Source organism: Drosophila albomicans, chromosome 3, assembly GCF_009650485.2.
Source record: "Drosophila albomicans strain 15112-1751.03 chromosome 3, ASM965048v2, whole genome shotgun sequence".
NCBI lineage: Eukaryota > Metazoa > Arthropoda > Insecta > Diptera > Drosophilidae > Drosophila > Drosophila albomicans.
Genome location: NC_047629.2, coordinates 5,912,089 through 5,935,043, shown reverse-complemented (window position 1 = coordinate 5,935,043; position 22,955 = coordinate 5,912,089). Strand labels below are relative to the sequence as shown.

The window sequence follows — 22,955 nt, the reverse complement described above, 5'->3', positions numbered from 1 at the left end:
TAATAATATTACCCTTTCTCGAACTCCCTTCGTCATAAATATTGCATTACAATAATTTGCCTGGTTGCAGGTCGCGAGTTGTCGCGCACTTTGCAATTGCGAATTGGATTTCATGTTAATGCAAAGTTCTTATCGCGGCACATGTCCCGTTGACGTTGCAACCTGAGTTTCAATGTATAAGGGAAACTAGGTGGCAAGTAGCTTAGTCCTCAATAAGTTCATTTGTTTTCCATTTGCTGTGCTGCCATTTTTATTTTCTTCTTTTTTTTTTTGCTAGTAATTTCATTTAATTACGAAGTGGAAGGATTAGTGATGGCCATCGGCGATGTTGTCGTCACTCATCGAATATTCAAAAGGAACTAAATAAATAGCAATTGAGAGTAGTGTGTACATTTAGGTTTTGTTTTTATTCTGAATGCAATTGTGGTTTACAATTTAATATATAATATATTGAATATTATATAAACTTTCATTTCATTTTCGTTATTTTCATTAAACTTTTGCTTTTGCACATTCAATATATACTTTATGACATAATAATTAAAGGTAGCTTTTCTCTTGTAATTAACAGTTTGTAATATATATTAAAAAATAATAAACATACAAAATACAAAATATAAATGGATGCAATTACTCCAAGACGTTATGGATAGCTCTCGTTCTCGTTATAGAAGTTATTGAACTTGTAGACATGTATTGTGTGTCGTGAGTGTGTATGTGTGGGTGTTTTTTTTTTATGTAGGTAGTATAAAAGGTGTACTGCAAGTGCTGTTTGATTGTTTATGTGTGGATGTGAAACTGTGTGTGCTGCTTTTATTTCGTGTATTTTTCTCTCATTTTTTAAAAAATAATTATAAAATCTACTGCGTTTGCTGTTGAATTTCAATCTTCTCGACTGTCATGTCCGGATTCATGGCCGTCGCTTCCTGCAATGTAAGATGGGGCGAATGAATAATTTCAAATAAACCAAATGATGAAGATTGAAGTTATGTTACCTGTATTGCCTCAGCCAATGCCTTGTCATGATCGATCGGATCGCCGTCGGATTGAATGGTAATCTTCTGTTCCACACGGGTCTCAACAATGCCATCGCGTTCGGTTTTGTACTGTTTATGGAGAGAGTGGAGGCAAACTTGGTATAAGTTATTTATCCTTGAAAATATTTATAAACCATATACCCATTTGAACGAGAGACTAATGCTTATGGAATTTACAGTTGAGTTGCGGAAACAAATACAGGAAACTCAAGCTATTTTTCAATTCAATTCCTACCTCGGAGTACTTACTAGTGCCACTTGTCGAATTGAGTTTTCAGGCTATTCACAGACCCCTCATGGATTGTACTTACGGTTATCGTTTCCACGGTGCGGGTCTTACTGCTGACGGTTTGGGTAGAGATGATTTCGCCATGTCCTGAATAACCAGGCGTATCCTCGCCGAGCACCACGCGAGTGCTCTCTACATGCGGGCCAGTGGATGTGGTAGCAGTTGTTGCATAAGCCGGAGATTTCTAGATGAGGTAGAAAGAAAGACGATTAGTTTGAATTGCAGTTAATTTAAGGCATAGTCGCAAGAGGGTTGCATGCTTGGGATTGAGAAACTGCATTCCGTACAAACCTGGATGTCAGTGCGAATCACGCTGGTGCCATCGTATGGCCCATCGATGGGTGTGCCTGAATCGCCAGAGCTGGTCGATGACACACTGTCGCGTCGCTGATACTACTCGATAACAAAAGTAACAGAAACAGAAACGAAAAACATAAAATGTGAAATGAAAATCAATTCATGCATTAAATGATAATGTGCAGCCATGCAAAGATATTGTCGTCGTCGGACGTTACCTGATCGCCACTCGTAACCGTTGCCGTCGTCTTCACCTCCTGGGTGACAACACGTTGCTGCTGATTGCTGGGATCTAGGGTGCGGGTGGTGGCTACAGTCTTCTCCTCGAGCTGTTCCGTCTTGGCATTCTTGCCCAGGTCCTCATGTGTGGTGGCTGTGCGGGTGGTGACTGCGGTTGCTGTGACATAGGCGCCGCTTAGATCGGTAGGTGTTGCATCAGCCTAGGTGGGGTGGTTTTAGTGGTTTCAACGTGTCGGTTAGTGCGCAAATAACAACAGTTTATAAAACGTATCAAAATCAACAACAACGATAACAATTACAACAAGTATGGCGATAGCAATGCGAGAAGAAATGAAAAGTTAATTCAATCTAGATTGACTGACTCAGAGAGAGAGAGAAAGATAGTGTGAGGTAGAAAGAGAGCGAGAAAGCTTAAGCGAGATCTTGTGTGCCATGTTGGGCTAACCTTGTGTTCCTGTGTCGAATAGGTGACCTCGCCGGTGCCCAGATTGCGCACCTCCTCCTCGACGTTGTGTGTTACTCCGCCGTCGTTCTTGGTCAGCACCTGTTTCGTTGTCGTCTTCACCACGGTGGGCGTGCTTACGGATTTGCCTTGGTTTTTGCCCGAGACACCTGATTGATTGCCTGGACTGAGCACAATATCCTGGATCTGTTCGCCGGCGTACTGTTTGGTCATGTCATCATCCGAGCTAGCCTCGGAGTCGCGACGCAGCGCACTCTTGTTAATGTGCTTGACGCCATCGAAGAACTGCTGGCGTGTGATCGGCACCGTCTCTGTGGTTGTCTGCACTTGCGCCTGTTTGCCAAAGTGCGAGGGATCGATCTGAGCATAGTTGAGGATCAATTTGCCCGTCACGGGATCGGTAACTGCGGTCGCTGGATCAATGTCTCCCGTATTTGGATCGATGTCGCCGTATTCGCTCTTGATTCGTCCCGTCACCGGATCAATTTCGCCAGTTAGGGTCATCGTGTGGGTCACTGTTGTGCGAGCGCCGGCGAAACGAGGATCATTGGGATCGACCTGTACAATTTCACCAGTTACCGGATCAATCATATTGTATACATAAACAGTTTTGTTGAAGAATTTCAGAACACGCCCAGACACCGGATCGATCTCGCACGTCTCCGGATCGATTTCCTCTGGACGACCACGTTCATCGGTCTTCGAAATGAGCAGAATGCGCACGATCACAATCTTGCCAGTCTTGGGATCAACGCGAGCCAGCTTGGTATACACCTCGCCAGACTCGGGATCCACTTGGGTGGCAGCGTAAAGCGGTTCACCGGTGGCCTTGTCCACTTCTCCAGTGGCTGTGTAGATCTTGCCGGACGTTGGCTCAATCTTGATGGTATTGGGGTCGAGCTTGGTCTGTTTCTTGATCTCGTTGGTCTTGGGGTCGAGGTAGCCGTAGATTGTGATGACGTAGCCCGTCTTGGGATCAACGCTGCTGGAAATGTACTGTTGTTCCTTAGTGCTAGGATCGCTGGCACCGGTCGGCACCCAGATCTGGTTCGACTTGGGATCGACAACAATATCCTTATCCTTGGCAGCGCTGACCTGTGCAATGGGCGCCTTTGTCGCCGGATCCACGCGCTGCTGCACGATACGCAATGAAATGATGCGTGCATAGTCCTTGTCGGGTTTGTTGTTCTTGGGATTTATCTGGTTCTTCAGCACGATCTGGCCAGTGGCAGGTTCAATCTTGATGTCGCGAGTAACTGTCTTGCCCGACTTGGGATCTGTGAATGTGATTGTGTGCTTAACCAAATCGATTTGTCCGTACTTCGTGTCGATCTTGCCCTGCTTGGGGTCGAACTGACCACCTGAGGTCTCAACTTGAGCAGTCTTAGGATCGATGACATTCTTCTTCGAATCGAATTTGCCGGCCAGAGATGTAACTTCGACGATGGGATCAATTTGCTGACCAACCTCAATAATGCGTCCTTGATTGGGATCAACCTTATTCGTCTTTGGATCGACGATACCCAGAATGGTGATTTGACCAGTGCCCGGATCAACCTTCACATTCTTGGTAACCACAATTTTGCCAGACTTCGGATCTATGGCCTTCAATTCTCCGGTGCGGGTATTGATTTCACCATATTTGGTGTCCAAGAGTCCTGTGTCTAAGTTCAGAACGCCAAGAGAACGCTCGACATCACCGTTAACCGTATCGATCTTGCCCGTAGCAGGATCAATGCGACCGGTGATGACGGTGAGCTCGACAACTGGGTTATCCTGTGGCGTTATGCACACAATTTGACCCAACGAGTCATCAATGCGTCCGGTCTTAGGATCTGACACTCCGGAAACCAAATGCAGATTGCCCGTTTTGGGATCCAAATCACCCTGGAACAACTCCTTCTTGCCGGTCTTCGTGTTCAAAGCCTCCAAAGTGCCGTTCTTGGGATCAATTACACCATACTTGGTGTCGATGCGACCAGTGGCTGGATCCAAGATACCCGTGGAATGCTCAATGCTACCGTTTTCTGCATCAATGCGTTTGGTTGCGGGGTCGAATTTGGATGTGATAACCATGATCTTGACCCGCTTCTTCTTAGGTTTAGCAGCAGCAGCTGCAGCACCTGCACCTGCACCAGCTGCAACTCCAGCAGCCACACCTGGACCAGCACTTGCACGAGATCCGGCTCCTGATCCAGCGCCTGCTCCAGCTCCGGATCCAGCGCCTGCTCCAGCTCCAGCTCCGGCTCCAGGTCCAGCCCCAGCTCCTTTCGTAGGTGAACCGGACTTGCCAGCACCAGCTCCAACACCCACATATCCGGGTTCTTGATTGTAGCGTTGCGATTCCAGAAAATCGGCCGTGTTATCACCGATGGCCTTGTAACTACCCGGAGCACCCGAGGAGTAACCAGCTCCCTGTCCAGCTCCCTTGGTTGGTGAGTAGGATCGCTTCTGGGCATCGCTAAGAGGCACCGCTGCAGCATCGACAGCACTACCCTGCAACTTGGCACGTGTCGTAGGCGACAAGTTGCCGTCCTGCAGAAGTTTGGCCCTCGACTTGGGCGACAGCTGACCACGGTTCAGTTTGTCCTGAGTGCGAGGCGATAACTGACCGGACTTGATCTTCTCAGCAGTCTCCTTTAGCGCATTCTCATTTCCGGGCGCATAGTTAAAGGCCAAGCCAATCTTCTTTTGCTGCGAGGTCGGCGAGAGTTGCTCCTGACCATCGGGACCTAGTTGTTTACCACTATTTGGATCTTGGTCATAGCGGAAGCCGCCTGGAGTATAGGATTTGCGAGTTGGACTGCTGGCATTGCCATCGGCATCCACAGCATACTCGTAAGGACGAGTGACTCCAGGAGTGGCTGAACCACGATTGCCAGCATTGCGATTAGCATCGTTCTGTCCGTTATCCTGCTCACCAAGACCCGAGGTAACGACCAAGCCAAGACGACCAATTTCCTTATCCTTATCCTTGTCCTTTCCATCCTTGGCCGGTGAACCGCTCTTGCTCTTGCGACCCGACGAAAATATACCAACTCCCTGTTTTACCGATTTCCCATTTTCCCGTTTTGTCAATCATCAACAAATCAAAATTAAAGTTGTAACATAAAAAGAAAAAGAATTGGAGGGGGAAATACAAAATTAAAAGAAATTAAACTTATAAAGAATTTCGAAAGGATTAACAATACGAATACAAACTAACATACAATTACTTAGGATTTGAACTTAGGTGTGATTCACGGGATAGGAGTAATTGGGATTGTATTTACACGAGCTCGGGCGCAATCAGTGCAATTTTGCAATCTTACTTTACTTATCAAATCTTAACGTTTTAAGCAAATATTTATATATCTTATTGCTAAATACTATTTATATTTGTTTATCATAAAAGACTATACTTACGCGTCTGCCCGATTTATCAGATTTATTGGAGTCATTCAGGTCGTCATTGCCTGTTAAATAAGATAATGAATCGATTAGTAAGGTACTATATTCAATGCTTCGAGTACACACTATTAAACTGTATAAGTGATTTAATATTTAACTTATATATATGTATTATATATATCTGTTAGGCTTGAAATATATCATATGTTCTTATATTCATTTTTTGAACAAATTTCAGATGACTGAGCTATAATCTATTTATGACTTATATCTTTAAGTAATTGTAAACAATTTGCATTCAGCACAAATTTTATGAACAAATTTAAAGGGCAATAAATGATTGCAAATATAGCTAATATTATTCACAATAGAGTTTAATAATATGCTCAATGATTGACGTGCTCAGCATGACAACAATTGATTGAGAACTGTCTTCAATTGGTTGTAATGTACTTTTAATGACATTATCGGATTCTATTGCTCCAAAGTTATTATTAAAGACTTCTAGTCTTCCAATTATTCTACCAGCTCACCATTGACGCCAGATCCAGCGGCTGCGGCGGAAGCGGCAGCAGCAGCGGCTGCCTTAGCTGCTTTCTCCGCCTTTTCCCTCTCCTTTTGATCTCTCTTCTCTTGTTCCTTGCGCTCCTTTTCTTCCTTCTCCTTCAGTTTCTTTTCCTCCTGTTGTACGAATAAAAATATGATTAGTTAAATTCAAATTCTCAGAAGAGCACAAAAAGACAAAAGGAATTTCTGGATGAAGCAGCTTACGAGTACATGCAACAAAATATTAATAAAACAAGCGCTCAAAAATAATACATAATTAAACTGTACAAAATCAAAACGAATGCAGTTTTTAAATGAAATATTTCACTAGTTTTTTTTTACCCATGAATGCTTTGTGTATATAGTAGTAGTCTGTAGTTATAGTGAAGGACATTCGACAGATATTTACAGAAATATTAAATGAGAGTTTGCAAATGAGGTTGACAACACTGAGAGCTTGAGCTCAATTTAGACTTAACAGAATAACAAATAAAATTTAGAGCTAGTTAGGATAGTTGAAGCATATATGTAAATCAGACAATACATTTACAATTTTAGAGAGATAGCGTATATACGATCAGAATAGAATAGCATCGAAATTGAATTGTATTCCTTTTATATTACACAAAAATTACCATATATAAGGAGTCCTCGTACATGGGCTACCAGAGATCAATGATGTAATCAAAACAAAAAATATATAGTTAAGCACAAAATTAATAAATAAATTATATATAGTACATGGATAAAGAGAAATGCATATTTGGTATTGGTATTTCATTCCACATCGATTGATAGTGGGATTTTGAGGAAATATAAGAAGCTCACATCAATAAGAAATAAACAATGCTGACTTAAAGCCAAAGAAATAATATATATTGATAAATTGGCAGAAAGGTAAATCGGCGGTAATTCGCTGTAGGAAAATTGTAGAAAAGTGTGAAAAGTAACCTGAGGAGGAGACGAAAAGTCGGGAGCAGCGGACACCGCCTCGGCAGCGATTTCAGTCTCATAATCTCCCTCGAGCGAGCTCTGCGAGGAAGCCGAAGCTGTACCGGTGCTCGATTCGCGTATTAACTGATTAAACGGATTTTCGGCGGGGTTGCCACAACAAATTTGGTATTAGAATGGGCAGAATGTCGAGCGATTGTAGTTGTTGTAGTTATGTTGCAATTGGTTGAGTGTGTGAGTGTGTGTGCACGTGTTATCATTCAATATTATCATTATTAATATTAATTATTATATTCGTGTTTTGGTTTGTAAATGAGAGTTAGTAACAAACAAACCGAGAAAAAAAGTAAACAAAATTATGTTTTTGTTAACTCCCATTAATCATTCAACAAGTTCAACTCATGTAGAGCAATGCGCATCAGTTCGTGCTCTTTGCCTTACCTTTTCCTTTTTGTCCTTCTTGATGGGGCTACGACTGTGCGCATCCGCATTGTTGCTGCGATCCCCGCGATGGTCCAAGGTGCTGCTCTTGCGAGCCACCTTCTCCTTCTCAGCCATGGCCAGAGCTAGAACAGAATAGATTGATTAGCCAAAAGGAATTTACAAAGGCAAGCTCAAAGACAAACCGTCCATGCTGCGAGAGGAGAGACGAGCGCCTGAGAGAGCTCTAGTGAAGTTAGGCGCAGTGCGGTCGACGGGCGTAGCCTTGCTCTCGTAGTGGGTGCGACCCGAGAAGCGGTACTTGGAGCCAAAGCGAGGGAACAGTGTGGACCTGGTGTTGGGTTCCGGCGTCATCAGACGGAAGAAGGTGTGATGCTCCACACAGGACTTCCACAGCTTCTTGGCAGCCCGATGGTTGGCAAGCTTAAAACCGATGGTGGATTCGTATTGTTCGAATTCTCCTGGTCGTATCTTGATGTAGAAATGGTGACGCTTGTACGAGATCTTCAAGATCTTTGGCCAAGCGAAACGGTTGATACGCAATCTAATAAAATGGGTTATTAGTTCAGTAGGAACAACAGTAGATTGAGAGACTCACTTGTCGCGATAAACCAGCAGACCGGACGCACAGACTCCCAGCATAATGTCAACGCCTTCTGAGTCCTTGGCAGGATGCAAGTCCACACCATACATGGCCAGCTTCTTGGCATTCTCCAAATAGTGGAGTTCGGCCTCAGCAGGCGATTGACCCCTGCAATATAATACAATAAGTTAGTACCGCCACATTCACCAATTTGATGGCAAAACCTACTTGTGGGTCTTGTGCAAGTCCATCACTTTGTCCTCCAGCTCCGTGGCCTGATTGGGTGCAATTTTAAAGTCCTTGAGATAGGCCCGAGTCGGCATTTCCTTGGGATCATAGTCACCCATCTCCGACTGCACCAGGTACGAGCCAAGCAATGCGTGAGTCACGAATGTGCAGGGCAGTCGACCCTCAAGGATGTCATTACGCACTTGCAGGCAGAGATGGTAGCGCGTGATGTCCTCCTGCAGCTGCGATGGCTCCGGCGGATAGAATTTGACTGCAAACGCTAATGGCCAGGGATCTACGCGAAAGAACTTCGCCACGGGCTTCTCCAGATCCAGCCAGGTACGAGGATCGGTCGGCGTATCATAGGTCAGACCGAAGTAGTCCTTCTCAATGATGTTGAGTCCAGCACAGATCGAGTTTACCAGGTCACGTCCCTTGGCTTTGCGCTGAAATCGAATGCAAGTTCAGTTTAGTTTATGCAAATGATATGTGATATGTTTTGTACTCACATCGATGGTCACGTCCAGGATGGAGCCATCCAGAAGTGTGACACGCGCCAAGGCGGCCTTCGAGAACGTTGATGAGTTGCTCTTCGGTTTACTCTTCGTTGGAGTTTCCGGCTCTGGAGGCGCGGATGGTTTAATTTCCGCCGGCATCGTTACGACTGCTCAGCTACGCAGACAGTTTGATGGATGCAGCAGGAGAGCGAGAGACACTGGTCGCTGCAAGAGTAAAACAAATGTGTGAGTACAATCTTAACAAATAGCAGAAATCGGAAGTAGTCGAAGAGGAAATACCCGGCAACGGACAAACATTTGCACACTCATTTGTTGAGTTGACCTAATGATCAGATAAAAGTGATCATCTTCGAGATACTCAACTGGTTTGAAGTGTTGAAGTGGGGTGAATGCACTCGCATAATAAACAAAGTTTTTGCGAATATGGAGTTCAGTGCGCTACATTTTGTAAATGAAAGTGATTGATTCGCAATAAATTTAGTTCAAGGAAGTTCAATGCTTTACTTTTGGTAGTATAACCTGATTGATTCATAACAAATTAAGTTCAAGGACTAAATGTTTAGTTATTAAGTGACGCAACCAAAAGTGTTTCGTAGAAAGTTTTTTTTATAGAACCCAAGTTAATTGTGTGCTTGCGATACATTACATGCATACAGATAGGGTATTACGCCACTGCAGTAAGCAATTTGTTAAGTGCTGCGTTCAAGAATGGGGCAGGAAGACGAAGCCTGCCACGCCGGATGTTGCAGCAAGCCTGCGAATGAATGCGTGTGGTCGACTTTCCGTTCATTAGGCGGCCATCGCAGAACTGTTTCCTTTTCCACGAGTACTATGAGCACTCTCGACAGTCAGTCGGTTCAACAGTTTTATATTCGCATGGCGCCAGGCGCGCGATTCGTCAGCTCGTAAAGCAACTGGGACACAGCTATGAAATTACTTCAACTGTACACAAATTGCACATGCAGTAAAAGGGGGCAGGAGAGAAGGAAGAAATGGATGTCGGAAAGCCACCCCAAAGGCTGACCCATGATGTCATGCAACATGATGACATTATAGTACGAAACCGGTACGAGTAATCGCAGTTACACTTACTTGAATATAGCGCAATTTTAATTCTGCAAATAACTTCTTCGTATTGTTCCCTTGTGCTGTTTGTTTGTTTTTATCTTGGACTGTGGTTTTTTTTGGTCGGCGAGCTGCAAATAGTGGAAATATGAGAAAAGTTGTTATTATAAATTGTGTTGAAATGTACATTTAACTAGCGAAAGTCTAAACCACAAATTAATCACCAGACGCAACTGTAAAACTCGACACTGACAAACGGCTATTAAAAAGCAACTCAGTTGAAGTATTCATTGCTGTACTTATGATAGGTCAAAAGCGTAGCAAGATGTACGCGTAATTAAATCATATCCAAATGACCAGTCACGCCCTCTCCCTCCTCTTATATTTTGTGGTAGAAAGTAGGCAGATGTTCCACTGTAAGTTGTGGATTATACCCAGCAGAAGAGCAGAAGGGAAGTTTTGCTCAGAGCGATCAACATCCTGTCGACTTTAACAGATTAATCAAAGTCAAATACCCTCGACACATTGAGATAAAAGCTGAGCAAACAAATGCAAATATTTAACTACAGTAGTCACTGGATGTCTTGAATATTGTATATTTTGATCCTATTAACAATTGGTAGCAAACTTTGAAACTCTTGTTTGACGTCTTTCAAATTCATATATAGACAAAGGTTTGGAATTCTTATTTGTTATAGTTAATAGATTGAATTAAGTTTGGTATTTATGTGGGAGTGAACACTGTAGTGACATAAGTCTCTCACACTCACACAACCTCCTCTCTCTCTCCTTCAGTTAGTGATTATGCTGGGTATTATATAAGCCGGCAATGGGAAACAGCGTCATGTTCTCGTGCTTGTACCCGGCTTGAGTCACAACAACCCATACATATGTATATATATAGAAATAAATACTATATGCTATAAATAATGCAAAAAGATGAATATATTTCATTTTGTAATAGACGTCTATGTGGCCTAACGTTGCGAAATGACGCTATTGTTCGCATTGGGTTGCACCACACCCAGCCACAACGGAACAGAGTCTGAGACTGAGAGAGCTCAGACAACAACCCCATTCTGATGATGATTTTAGTGGAGAATAGAGGAATAGTTGTGAGGGAGGAGTGTAATTCCAAGTGATCAATTTATAGTTTAATTGATTGGAAATGTGTTGCATTCGTTTCCATAGAGGAGATGAGTTGACTCGAGTCGACTCGAGTCATGTTGAGTTAGAGACTCGCACATGTGGCAGGCAGAATATTTGCTCACGATTGCCGGACAGGCTGAACCAGTTTGGATCAAGGCAATAACAACAACAGCAACATCAGTTTAAACAATATACAAAAAAAAAAAAGTATAGCAACAAAATAACATACTAGACACACACGACCAGATACTTCTATGTAGATAATTTTTAATGGCGGCATCGAATCAAAATCCAAAAACCGAAAAACCTCTCGAAAAAATACAAAAAGATCGCGTCACAATTTCAATGCTGCGGCTGCGGCGGCGTCAATGGCGTCATCGAGCCTGCTAAAATACTACTGTTGAGAATCGAAAACAAAGCAGAGAAACATCTAATTTAGTTAGCTACGAATATATACTTAATTTTCGAGTCTCTGGGTTTATTTTCATCCAACTCATGGCACACACAGCAGTATCATTATTATTATTAAATGGTTTTGTTTTTTGAATTATTTCATTTTTTGGCAATCTGTTCCCATAGTTGTTGACATCATCGACGTGAGGCAATTGGCTGTATGGCAAGTGCACCTCATGAATTACATTCCAAGTCAATCGAGAGTGAAGTATTCGCAGCAATTCGTGTCTGGGGGCACACTTCACTGCTTCACTGCCTGACGAATGCCAGATGAATCACATGAATCTCAATGATTATCTGGCCAGCAGCACAGCAATTCGTTCCAAACGAATCGTGTTAAATGCGATTAGCGATTACATTCATTTATAAACAAATACAGTGAAAGTTCGTTAATTGGAATGCATTAGCTTCAGATATATTGTGCAAAATAGTCATGGCAGTAAATATTAAAAACAAGTATTAAACCTAATCGAGTAACCTCAATTCGAAATGCAAATCTGCACAGTTTCCCATATGGAAGCAATCCCTGTACTTCATTAACACATCGTATACTATATACTTGGTTAGATTGTGTTCTAGATTGGCAATATGATTTATTTTTGTATCGCATTAACGATGACATCATCATCAGTGTATACGCTAGAATGTTTAGCGGGATCGACTCAAGAGGCATTTCCACAAATTATTGAAATTGTTTATTGTAGAACAGCCATTTCATTGCTGCAACAAGCGTACACACACACACACACATTCGTAGTGTGTACATTTATTTTGCAAGATGCCGCCGACACCCAAAAACAGAAGAACAGCAGAGCGAAGAACGCTTCAATTGAAGGAGGTCGAGGTGAAATTCATCAAGTAGCTGAAATACACACACTACGAATGGGTGTATTGTATATGTACATATATGCATGTGTGTACACATTGTGTGCTGATCAGCAAAGAGCTTAGCTGGGACGTGGTCTGTTGTCTGGGTGTGCTTCTTCTAATCATGGCGATGTTTGCCACACTGCGTCGTCGAGGCGTCATCAAGAAGCTATCGACAGACAGACAGACAGGCGGACAGCCAAATAAATACGTGACTGGTATGCATACGCATTCATCAGCCGAAAAGTATTCAAGTTGGAGTTTCTGGGAATGCGACTTGCGATGATAAAAGATTCAGAGACAGACTGCTTGACTGGCGGTCGGTCAATCCAATTGAGTTGCCACTGTGCACTCACTCACTCAGCGATCCCTCTAATTAAATTTAATTTAATACAACTTAAATCAAATTCAATTTGCAACAGCAACAACAGCTTGTAAGTACCTTGATGAATATGAACGTGAACCTTAACTCAAGCGAACTCCCCGTCAATCCCCCGCCACCAACCCCAACCCCAGCCCCAATCCCAACGCAGTGAATGAGAAGCATGTGTGTCCACATTCCGTCATGCCATTATGTCATCTAAGGTTCAAGCTGCTCCAGTGACGTCAGTTTGGAAAGTCGACTATAGATATTTGCAAGTCGATATCAAAACATGGCTACAACGTTGCGTTCGCGTTCTTTTGTCATGGTCACATGTAAAATACACAATGCACAGAACTTTTCGCTGTCGACGAGAGTTGTGGGTGAACCAACCAAGCGTTGCTCATAAATTCTATTCAAAATGTATTGTATATATGTTGAAAGAGTGAAAGAGTTGCGGGCGGTGCTCACATCCGTTAATAAGCATGAAAGCGTTGGATAGGGACTGTTGGCCAGACCCACTTTTTGGACTACTTCCGCGAGAAATTTCATTTCGCATTTTTCCTAAATACACAAAATATCCAACTGACGTCGATGGCAAGATAATGCTTGACCAGAAAATACCCTCTAGATCCAAAATATATTTTAAAGAGTATATAATTAGAGGTGTATATTCCTGTTGTTTGTTTATATTAAACATACATTTTTCTGTGAAGAACTTCTCTCTTGGGAATAGAGCTTAACTTTTTAGTATGAATACCCCTTTCCTTGGCACTCTTGCGTATTAAGTCGAGGGTATACAAATGAGGCGAAATGAAAATCCAAATTTATTGACTACACAAAAGTCTGAGATATTTTTTTTTTTTTGGGTGTGCGTGCAAAAGAAATAAGTTGTTTTGGTTTGCTACGGCGGCGAGAAAACAACATAATTAAATGGGTCAATCGATATGACATGACTCAGAGTGTATTTCAATGCAATTGCATTATATTATGCACGTACTATTTATAAGTAGTAGTTCCACATCCATATCGAAAGTTATTGCCATTTGCGGTTATCGCAATACTAAATATACTGGTGTATATATACAACAAATTGCAATATTGACAACGATAAGCCAGATCCATCCGCTCCAGTTAGCAGGAACCCGGCAAGCGTCATCTAATAACTTGGGCAGTGTAAAAGTGTGTGAAACACTTGACAACAAAGCTAAAGTACTTATTGTACTTACTCAATGCAATATAGACAAGCGATATGTGCCCAATTCGGGTATTTGTCAGCAGCTTTTGTTCAATGGCGCTTGACTAATTGCCGCCCCAAGTCGGCTCGCTTCTGATCAAGAGTGTTGCAAGCAAACACGACCACAAAGTGACTGCGATGACTGCGTTGACTGACTGTGCGTCAAAGTGACGCCCCAACGTTATACGTTTTGCTGCTATTTAAAGTCCTCCCTTCGCAGTTGGCCAACGAACTCTGGACCCACCCACAAATAGATGACAGCTGGAGTTGGCGAGACGATGCGATGTAGATGGCGTTGGTGGCCCCCTTGTTGAGCACAGTAAACAAAACCAAAATACACAGCTGGCACTTTGGCCACATAAATCATAGCGTTTCGCCCGAATCCCCATCCCCATCCCAATCCCAATTTCCCCCCGCTGTTCGACAACAATAAAAATCGATGCGACAACAAATAAAAATAGAAAATTCAATGCGAAATATATGTGTGAGTTTAGGGGGAAAGCGTTTAGCTTCGGAAGTGAAAACTTTGACAGATTGAATTGACTAGAAGAGACTCAAAAATAGCTACTCAATCCCCCTTTTAAAGGGGAGCACATAAATTCGAGAGTAACTTGGCGAAACATCGGAACTAATCATTTGCTAAGTAGACGACACTTTTCAAGTGCCAACTCGTTGCATTTGGCCCAAATATTCAGTTAACAATCAAGCCTTACTTTGGCTAAGAGAGCCATTTGTTACGCTTCTGTTCTCCAGCTCTCTCTCTCTCTCGCTTTACTCTTTTTTGGGCCTCTTCTAACGACACACCTTGTTTTGTTGCCTCTATGGCTGTTGGTAAGGGGAACCTGACTTTAACTGAATTCAGGTTTCCACAGCGTTTTTCACATTTGATTGTGTGTGTGTGTGTGTTGCGTGTTGTTAAGTCGTTTGCTTTAGCTTTGGCTTTGGCTCTGCTCTGTCGCTCCACAGTTTATTATAATTTTCAAGCAGCTCAGTTTTCTCTGTTGTACAGTTATTAGCATTTGCTTTGCTCGTTTCCTTTATTTGTTTGTCTGCTGTGTAGCCAATTTCTTGGCCAGAAGCCAGCAAACCGGTTTCTAATGCAAGCTCTTCTCTGGCTCTGGATCTTAACTCTCTTTTGGCTTGCAGTGTCCAGAAGTTGTCTTTTATGGTAATGCGTGTGAAGGTGAATGTGAATGTATTTTTCTTCGACTGCTTGCAATATTTGGGTCAAATCCCCGACATGTCTACGACGGCTTTCTATGGCGTTTTTCCAATTTCCGTCACTTGTGAAAAGCCGTTAAGGCTGACGCATTCAGTGGCAAAGAGTCACCTGCCATTCATAACCCATAAATACACTCGCAACATATTTGTTGATAACTTTTCGCACAGCGTTTTGTTTTGGAATCTTATCACTGAATGTCGTGAGTGATTCAATTATTGTACATATGTGTGTGTGTGTGTGTGTGTGTGAACTGTGCTCACAAAAAAAGCTCTCACGACTTCCTTTAGCATTTCAGCCTTGATATCTCGAGCATGCCAATAGTGAAAAACGTACAAATGTACAAAGCAGAATTTAGTGATAAGAAATATAACCTGCTCAATGATCAATTTCCATGGCAGCTGCTGATTCTATTTTTGGCCCAGTGACGTCGCCATCGAAACCACAACAATCTAAGCGGAAAGCACGACTAAATGCGCTGTTTCTTATTTAGTATCCACATTTGATAATTGAATGCTTTACTCAATTTCAATGTGACTCAATGACGAAGCTCTGCTTGCTACATTACACATTAAGTAAACATATACACACGTATAAAAATATTTGTATTTATATTAGTATCTGATCTGCTTTGGCTTGATTTGTGTGTTGAATCAGTTTCCTTGACTACGCGCCAATAAGAATTTCTTGATTTCCAGCCCTTATTTTTCCCCGACGTAGCCACAACAAAATGCGAAGCAACAGAGAAAAACAGAGAATTTGACAAACGAGACGCAGATAGAGTGAGAGGCAACACGCTGATGATGAAGAAGAAGACGAGAACAAACGACAACAATGTGGGCCGCAAACTCGTCGCAGTTGCAAAAGGCAAGAAAATCAAAAAGATACGTAGAGAAGATACAATAAAAGCTTGTCGGACGGAGCTATGGCCAAAAAGCGACAACGTCGACTCTCGCGCTCACTCACGCTCCTCTCTCGCTCTCTGCATTTTAATACACAGAGAGTAAGAGAGTGAGAGACCTCGTTTGTTTAGGTGTGTGCCAGAGAGTGCGGTGCCTGCATAGCTTTTATGTATGTGAATGTAAGTGTTGCTGACTGCGCGTGTGTGTGTGCAAGAGTGCGGGAACTATGAAGTCATACTGTGCTGGCTGTGTATGTCAAAAGCATAAAATGTGGAGACAGAAACGGAGACGGGAGACGTCAACGAAGCAGGCCACTGAAAACTCTGACCACAGCCCAAAAAATAATAATTACGAGCTTGTTGTAGCGTTGTAGCCTGCACGTAAGCTGATTGAAATGGTAAATGGCGCGACTCCATTTCGTTGAAATGAACTCGAAGTTGTAGTTGGGAGTTAAAGTTGGTGTTGAAGCTGCCGTTACTTACGGTTAAAGCTTTGCTTTAGAATTCGCTTGTAAATCCACTGGGAAGCGTTGAATACTTTGCGGCGCTTTTCAGTTATGATTTTCAGATTGAAGTTGTAAGTTGAACTTGGCTTTGCGTGCTGTTTTCACTTTTCACAAACGATTCTAGTTGATTTCGCAAACTCTCACATACAAATAAACACATGCACACATACAAATAAACAAATTCTTGGCCACTTTTTTCTATTGAGCACGAAAAAAGACAATTTGTTATTGTTGTTGTTATCGTCGTTGAATACCTGTTGAAAATTTACGTTGAGTGAGTAATAGAGAATATTTAGTGAGAGAGTGAGAGAATAATTTGGTTAGCTTTGGGGAAGGGGGTATGGGGTTGGAAACTAGGCGTGGGCGTGTGAAAATTGCACCACCAGTAAATAAATGAAATACGGTATAATGTTTTATTTATAAACACCGAATTGCGCGCGTTTTCTGCAACTTGTGTACAGATGCTTTGATTTTTCTGGCATTTCTCTTGCCTGCTTTATTTTTATTTCTATTTTTTTCTTTTTTGCCTATTGGGACTACGAATGCGTTTCAGTTAACGTACCGTGGTAAAAATATTCGAATTGCTGCGCACGAAGAGCAAACTAGTACTGAGAAGTCAAATCGCATTCGAGCGTCAAAGTAGCAGTTGCCAAACAACCACTGCCCACGATTGGAATCAACTCACGAGAGGCTTTTGGCAGCCGTTAGAGAGCGTGACGTCACAATCTCACACAGAATAATGCCTCAAGGGTGACCATAATTTGTATGTTTAAAGTATATTTTCTTTTATACTCAAAAATATACCACATTTATAAATACTAGCCTGTTAACAGGTGAGGACGTTTAAAAGTTGATTTTAAAAAAGAGTAATTTAAAGAAAAACTTTTGGATTTCAAATTTATAAACTTGCAACCTTTATTGAACATTTTTTGTGCTATTTATAATTACTTTAAATATCAAGAATACAAAAAAAAAATGTTTTTGATTGAGTTGTCTGAAATATATTCCTTTAAAATGTGTTTATCAAACAGTTTCACGAGGTGGCAGTATTTTGTGTATATGCTAAAAATAAAGTAATTCATTTAGCTTCAGAGTCCTTCCGAATTAATCTCCAAGTGTTATTTCTACCTATCCAAAATCTTGAAAATTAAATTCATCTAAATTCAATCTTCGCTTGTATTTTTTAAAAACAATAAAACACATTACCGAATTTTCTTTTTAAATACATTTATTGCATGTATTAATAATTATTATCGTTTGCGGTAGAGACATGGTTTCAGCGAGAACGGTTTCAGCTTAACATCCTTGCCCACATGTCGCATCTTTCGGAAGTGAAAGAAGTAAAAGTAATTCACCGCCACATCTTTTTTAACGAGATCAAATCCACATGAAGTCATAAAACGTATAAACTCTCGCACATCTTCGAACCGCGACTGGATCTCTGCGATGTAAACATTGCCGTGCAGCTTCAGCACTCGGTTCGCTTCAAGAAGATAATCGTTAAGGTTGGTGCCCATCAATGATAGGCAATAGACGGCCACATCCAGAGCTTGTGCCTCCAACGGTGTCTTTGTGATGTTACAGGCCACAATATCGGCCCTCCTCGAAACCAGATCCATTGAATACACCTTGTTGGGTACCGATTGCGCTAGTTTACCTTCTCCGCAGCCAAAGTCACCGATTACTGCAGTTTTCGACAGTCGCTTTACCAACTTGATGATGCGGTTTAATGGATTTGAGGGCCATTTCTCCACCTGTTGGCGATAGCCAGCATGGTAAGCATCGAAAGCGCCACTGTCGGAACGAAAGAGGTCCTCCGCCTTCTTGCTGTTCATTGTGTAAAGCTGCTCATTGATGTATCTAAAGCGTCCGCCCATTAGCTCCGCATGCAGTTTGTTGGCCAAAGCACCTTCTGGTGCTGCACTAGTGGAAGGGGCAGATGCAGGAGTGGGTGTCGTTTCCATCGATTCTACGGCGGCTTGGAGAAGAGCTGGCTTCAGCGTCAGCTGTTTCTTTTGATCCTTTGCTGCTTTGGCTGGTGGCTTCTGCTTTTCGATGCGACCACTGCGGATCTTGTGCATGGCACGCATCTCGTCATCTGCTTCAGAATCTGAGGATTCAACTGGCGGTGCCAGCGGTCCTTTGCCCAGTCTGTATGTGCTGTTTATTTGCTGCTTCACTTTTGATTTTTGTTTTCTTTCCGATTTCTTTACTTTGGGTTTTTTCTGCTTGAGTTTCTTCGGTTTCGTCTTGGGGGCATCGATTGCCGGATTCGTTCCAGGTTTGAATTTAACAGCTAGTGCGCCTTTATCCCACGCTGGCACCTCAAATGCCATTTTCGATTTTTGTTTTATTTGTTATTTATTACAAATCAAAACAAAATATGCAGGACCACGTGAAGCTGGTTTGTTATGTTCAGTGTGACCGCACGCGGTTTGCTCAAATATACGTAAGTAATGGTGCTGCCAACTTATTTAAAAGGCGGGCTATTTAAAATGTATTTTTTTAATAAGAACAATATTTTCTTTTAAATACTTTTTATTTTTGCACTAAACTAAAGTTTAACAAGTTCTTTGTATTTATTATTAATTTATAATTTTCGGTTTCTCGCTTTTTACGTGTTTACGTACGAACTAATTAACTTAAAATTTATTATTTATTTTTTGTTTGTTTTTGTTTTTACAACTGAAGACGAAAATGTGCTGCTCGGAAAGTTGATTTCTTAGGCTAAGAATCGTAACTATGACAATCAGTTTTTAACGTACAGATACGTGGACCAAATGGAATCCTTTTACAATTTTGCAATGTCCGTGTGTTTGATTTTTTTAAATGTGAATAAATCTTTATTTATATTGTAGTGTTTTTGTATATTTGTTTTTTTTTTTTTTTTTTTTTTTTAGAAAATTCTTATGCTAATTTGTTTCCCAACAAACCGTTATGCATGCAATCTTCTCTCACATCCTCATCAATTGAATCTCCGAGTCGCTGTCGCTGTTGCGATTCAATCCAATACAGTTCTGCTTCACGTTAGACACTACAAAAACATTTGCGATTTACAATTGCTAAAAACTATGAAATTTATATATATATATATATATATATACGTGTGTACTTGTATTAGTGTCTAGTAATCATAATTATAATTAATTACGGTACTTTTAATGCGTACGCCTCGCCGCTCTTGACTTTCTCATTCTAATTTTTTTTCTTCTTCATTCATCTTCATTTTACTGCTATCTCTCTCTCTCTCTCATTTAATCCTGTTGGAAACTTAGTTAATTGCTTTGTGAGTGTTACACAAAATGTCTAAAAGTAAATAATTTATGCATAATTTAATAAAGTTAGGCATACAATTTAAAGCATTTTCTTTCTTTGTAATACAAAAATATAATAGTAAAAATAATAATTACAACGGAATCGGGTAGACTGTGCAGCATACATACTATATATAAGGTTGTATTCATATTATTATGTTCTCGTATTTCTAGTGGGAGTTTCATTTTATTTAAGTTTTCTTTTTCGTATATATGGTGTATTTTCTGCTTTTGTTTTGTTTTTTGTTTTTTTTTTTTGGCAAAGAATGGATAAATGGGAGGACTAATAATCTGTTGATCTTGCTGATTTATTTATTCATATAGTTCTTTAGTTGTAGTTCGTGGCTGCCTCTTCAACTAGAATAAAATGCGCTAAGTAGCTTTCGAAATAGCTAATTGCTTAATGCCTGGGTGTTTTTCTCCTTTCTGTTTTGTTTTGTTTTAATTTAGTTTAATTTAGAGCTTAGGGCCTACGAGTAATTACATTACAGTTAGTAGTTGACGCGCGGTTGTATTTTTTAAAAATTTTAATCCCTCCCTCTTTCTGTCGCATATTACATTTAGCGCCCTTAGTAACTGGCCTCGTGACCGGCTAAAATATACAGATCATGTCCTTCCTCGCTGCCCAGCGAACCCGTGCGCAGCAGTTGACTCTCCAAGGCGACGACCCTGGAAGAATATAGGAAAAGTCAGCATAGTTAACACTTATTTAGATATTGCACTCACTTATCACTGCCCAGCAGCCTGTAGGTGCGACTCATGTCCTTGATCTCCTGCGTAATCTCGCCGTTGCGCAGCGACTTGCCCTGCATGCCGTGCTTGTGGAATGCTAATACACTGTCCGGTAGACAAACTGCAAAAGGATTGCGATTAGCAAGAGCATAAGAGCATTTTGTCATCCTCATCACTTACCAATACTGTCCACATTAAAGTCAAAGTTAAGCTGGGCCACCATCTTCTTGTGCTGCTTGGGATTCCCTTGCAGGGTGACCACCTGCATCACGTTGCCATAGCAGACGAGAATGGCGTCCTTATCCACCTGGTGGACACGCACCACCTTGAGCAGGTCGCGACGCGGCACCATCGTGGCCATGGCGTCATACTCCAGATCCTCCGAGTGGAACCAGCTGGCACCTGCAAAGCAAAAAACGAAGGGTCAGCAAAGTGCTCAACCAATGGACACAACTGACTACCACTGTTCATGTTGATGAGCTCCAGCTTAAGGCAACCGTTGAGTGCCTTGCGCACTCCTGTGCACACAATGGGATACTCCAGTTCCGGCGTGATGATCATCTCAAAGACCGGCGTATGGCCATTTTGGACGCATCCATAGCCACCGCCCAGAATGCTGCTGGCTGGCCAATCGCAGTGCTTCAGCAGCATGAACTTGTTGAGCGGATCGTACCACTGCATCAGGAAGATGCCGCTGGGCGTCGCACCGCACAGATACTTGTAGCCATTGTAGGGATTGCGAGTGACGCAGCATTGCGTGCATCCCTTGGTGTCCGGCACTTTGGTGGTGAGCGCGAATTTCCGCGGTACCAGACGCTCTGGTATCTTGTTCATGTGCAACGAGAAGCGCACCGTTTGCTTCGAGTGCAACGCCACCAGATCGTGGCGATAGAGCTGACAGGATTTGCCGGAAAGACTCATCAGCACATCCTTGATCACATACAGCCAGGTGGTGCGACGCGGGAACATCTGATCAATGGCCGCATCGTGCAGCTCGTTCATATTGAGGTTGTAGATGCCCTCCTCGGCGCCAATCAGCAGATGCTGATCCCGCGTCTCCGGATGGATCCACGATGCGGTACAATGCACGCGCAGCGGACAACCGTTGAAGATCTTGGAGAAGCAGGCGCCCATGTGCACCTTGGGCGTCGGTGGCAGACCGTTCGAGATGGGTCTGGGTGGTGTGTGGCGACGACGATGCGAACGCTTGGGCGGCACAGGCGGCGTGTTATTCAACAGATCCGGCTGTGCTTCCTTCTCCACTGCAAAGTGCATAAAGAGTGTGAATTACTATTGCGAACTTATCTTCCACTATCTTAGCCACTCACCTTCGTCGTCGTCCTGGGTGCCGCCGTCGCTGAGACTGCGTGTGCGCGACGACTTGCCCATGTCGTTGAGCAGTCCGATCAGCTGATCCATTGAGCTATGGCGACGAGGCGAGTCCTCCACACCATTCTGTGACATAAATATAAAACCATATTAGTGGAGCTTCTTAGCACTTAGTAGGACTACAATAATATCTAAGGTTATTCGAGAATCCCGAACCAAACTGATTCGAGGAGACTCTTAGGAAATAAGAAGGAAACGAATGTGCGGACGAACTAGCAACACCAGAAACAGAAGAACCCCTCGTAGGATCTAAACCATTTTGTGGAATAGGTAGAAATGTTTAAGGAAATGCATTTGGGAGGAAGAGAGAATACTAAGCCAAGCAAACAATTATTGATATACCCATTTACCCATTGGCTAGAAGGGTTTATAACTTAATGCCTACAGGAAATGTATTTGACAGGATATAGTAAATATATTTTTGATCACCATAGGCGATATAGCCGAGATATATAGTCCGTTTCCTTGACTGTATCTGTCCGTATGAGCACTTAGATTTCAGAGACTACTATGGCAAAAACGGCTGCTGCAGTCGGGTTTTAGTTGCTTTGGTTGACAATCTGGTATGTTTTTAAATCTATAGTATCTTTCTTAATTTAATATAGATTTTGGTATATAAGGATTCAAGGAAAGACTGCAGGCTAATGCTAGGCATTTTAACTGGTCACTGTCTGTCGGCTGTCCATGCTGTAAAGCTGGGCATCACGAACAGTGATCAGTGCAGGAAATGCAACGAGTCCGGAGTTAGGGAAACACTTGAGCATCTTCTTTGGAGATGA

At 42.2% G+C, this 22,955-nt stretch overlaps 3 protein-coding genes across 17 annotated transcripts in view; all 3 read right to left on the bottom strand.

Annotated features, from left to right (window-relative positions):
- Window positions 1–388: 388 nt before the first annotated feature.
- Window positions 389–17,390, bottom strand: LOC117566992 (protein 4.1 homolog). Of its 6 annotated transcripts, none has more exons than XM_052004808.1 (17): window positions 17,304–17,365; window positions 16,719–16,995; window positions 10,076–10,179; window positions 8,975–9,187; window positions 8,466–8,911; window positions 8,253–8,405; window positions 7,840–8,198; window positions 7,655–7,779; window positions 7,214–7,339; window positions 6,250–6,397; window positions 5,732–5,781; window positions 2,309–5,368; window positions 1,842–2,063; window positions 1,618–1,719; window positions 1,349–1,510; window positions 996–1,106; window positions 389–926 (listed from the first exon to the last, which is right to left on the bottom strand). In XM_052004808.1, exons 4-17 carry the CDS (start codon window positions 9,119–9,121, stop codon window positions 861–863), a joined length of 5,277 nt encoding a protein of 1,758 aa, XP_051860768.1. In that variant the 5' UTR covers window positions 9,122–9,187; window positions 10,076–10,179; window positions 16,719–16,995; window positions 17,304–17,365; the 3' UTR covers window positions 389–860. The 6 variants fall into 6 exon arrangements, with proteins under 6 accessions (XP_051860768.1, XP_034102551.1, XP_051860769.1 ...); XM_034246660.2 differs by lacking the exon at window positions 7,214–7,339 and adding an exon at window positions 6,898–6,924 and having other exon boundaries at window positions 17,304–17,364; XM_052004809.1 differs by lacking the exon at window positions 16,719–16,995 and having other exon boundaries at window positions 17,304–17,390.
- A 562-nt stretch (window positions 17,391–17,952) lies between these two features.
- Window positions 17,953–19,181, bottom strand: LOC117571064 (ribosomal RNA-processing protein 8). Its single transcript, XM_034253032.2, has one exon. The coding sequence runs from the start codon at window positions 19,075–19,077 to the stop codon at window positions 17,992–17,994; it is 1,086 nt and encodes a 361-aa protein (XP_034108923.1). The 5' UTR covers window positions 19,078–19,181; the 3' UTR covers window positions 17,953–17,991.
- Window positions 19,182–19,611: 430 nt separating this feature from the next.
- Window positions 19,612–22,955, bottom strand: part of LOC117572462 (mitogen-activated protein kinase kinase kinase kinase 5) — a 79,734-nt gene continuing 76,390 nt past the window's right edge. For all 10 annotated transcript variants that reach the window (XM_052005998.1, XM_052006002.1, XM_034255297.2 and 7 more), the window contains 5 exons: window positions 22,116–22,242; window positions 21,252–22,049; window positions 20,968–21,189; window positions 20,782–20,908; window positions 19,612–20,724 (listed from right to left, as the gene is read on the bottom strand). In XM_052005998.1, the coding sequence (XP_051861958.1) occupies window positions 20,625–20,724; window positions 20,782–20,908; window positions 20,968–21,189; window positions 21,252–22,049; window positions 22,116–22,242 (1,374 nt within the window). In that variant the 3' untranslated portion in view covers window positions 19,612–20,624. The remainder of the gene's footprint in view (window positions 20,725–20,781; window positions 20,909–20,967; window positions 21,190–21,251; window positions 22,050–22,115; window positions 22,243–22,955) is intronic.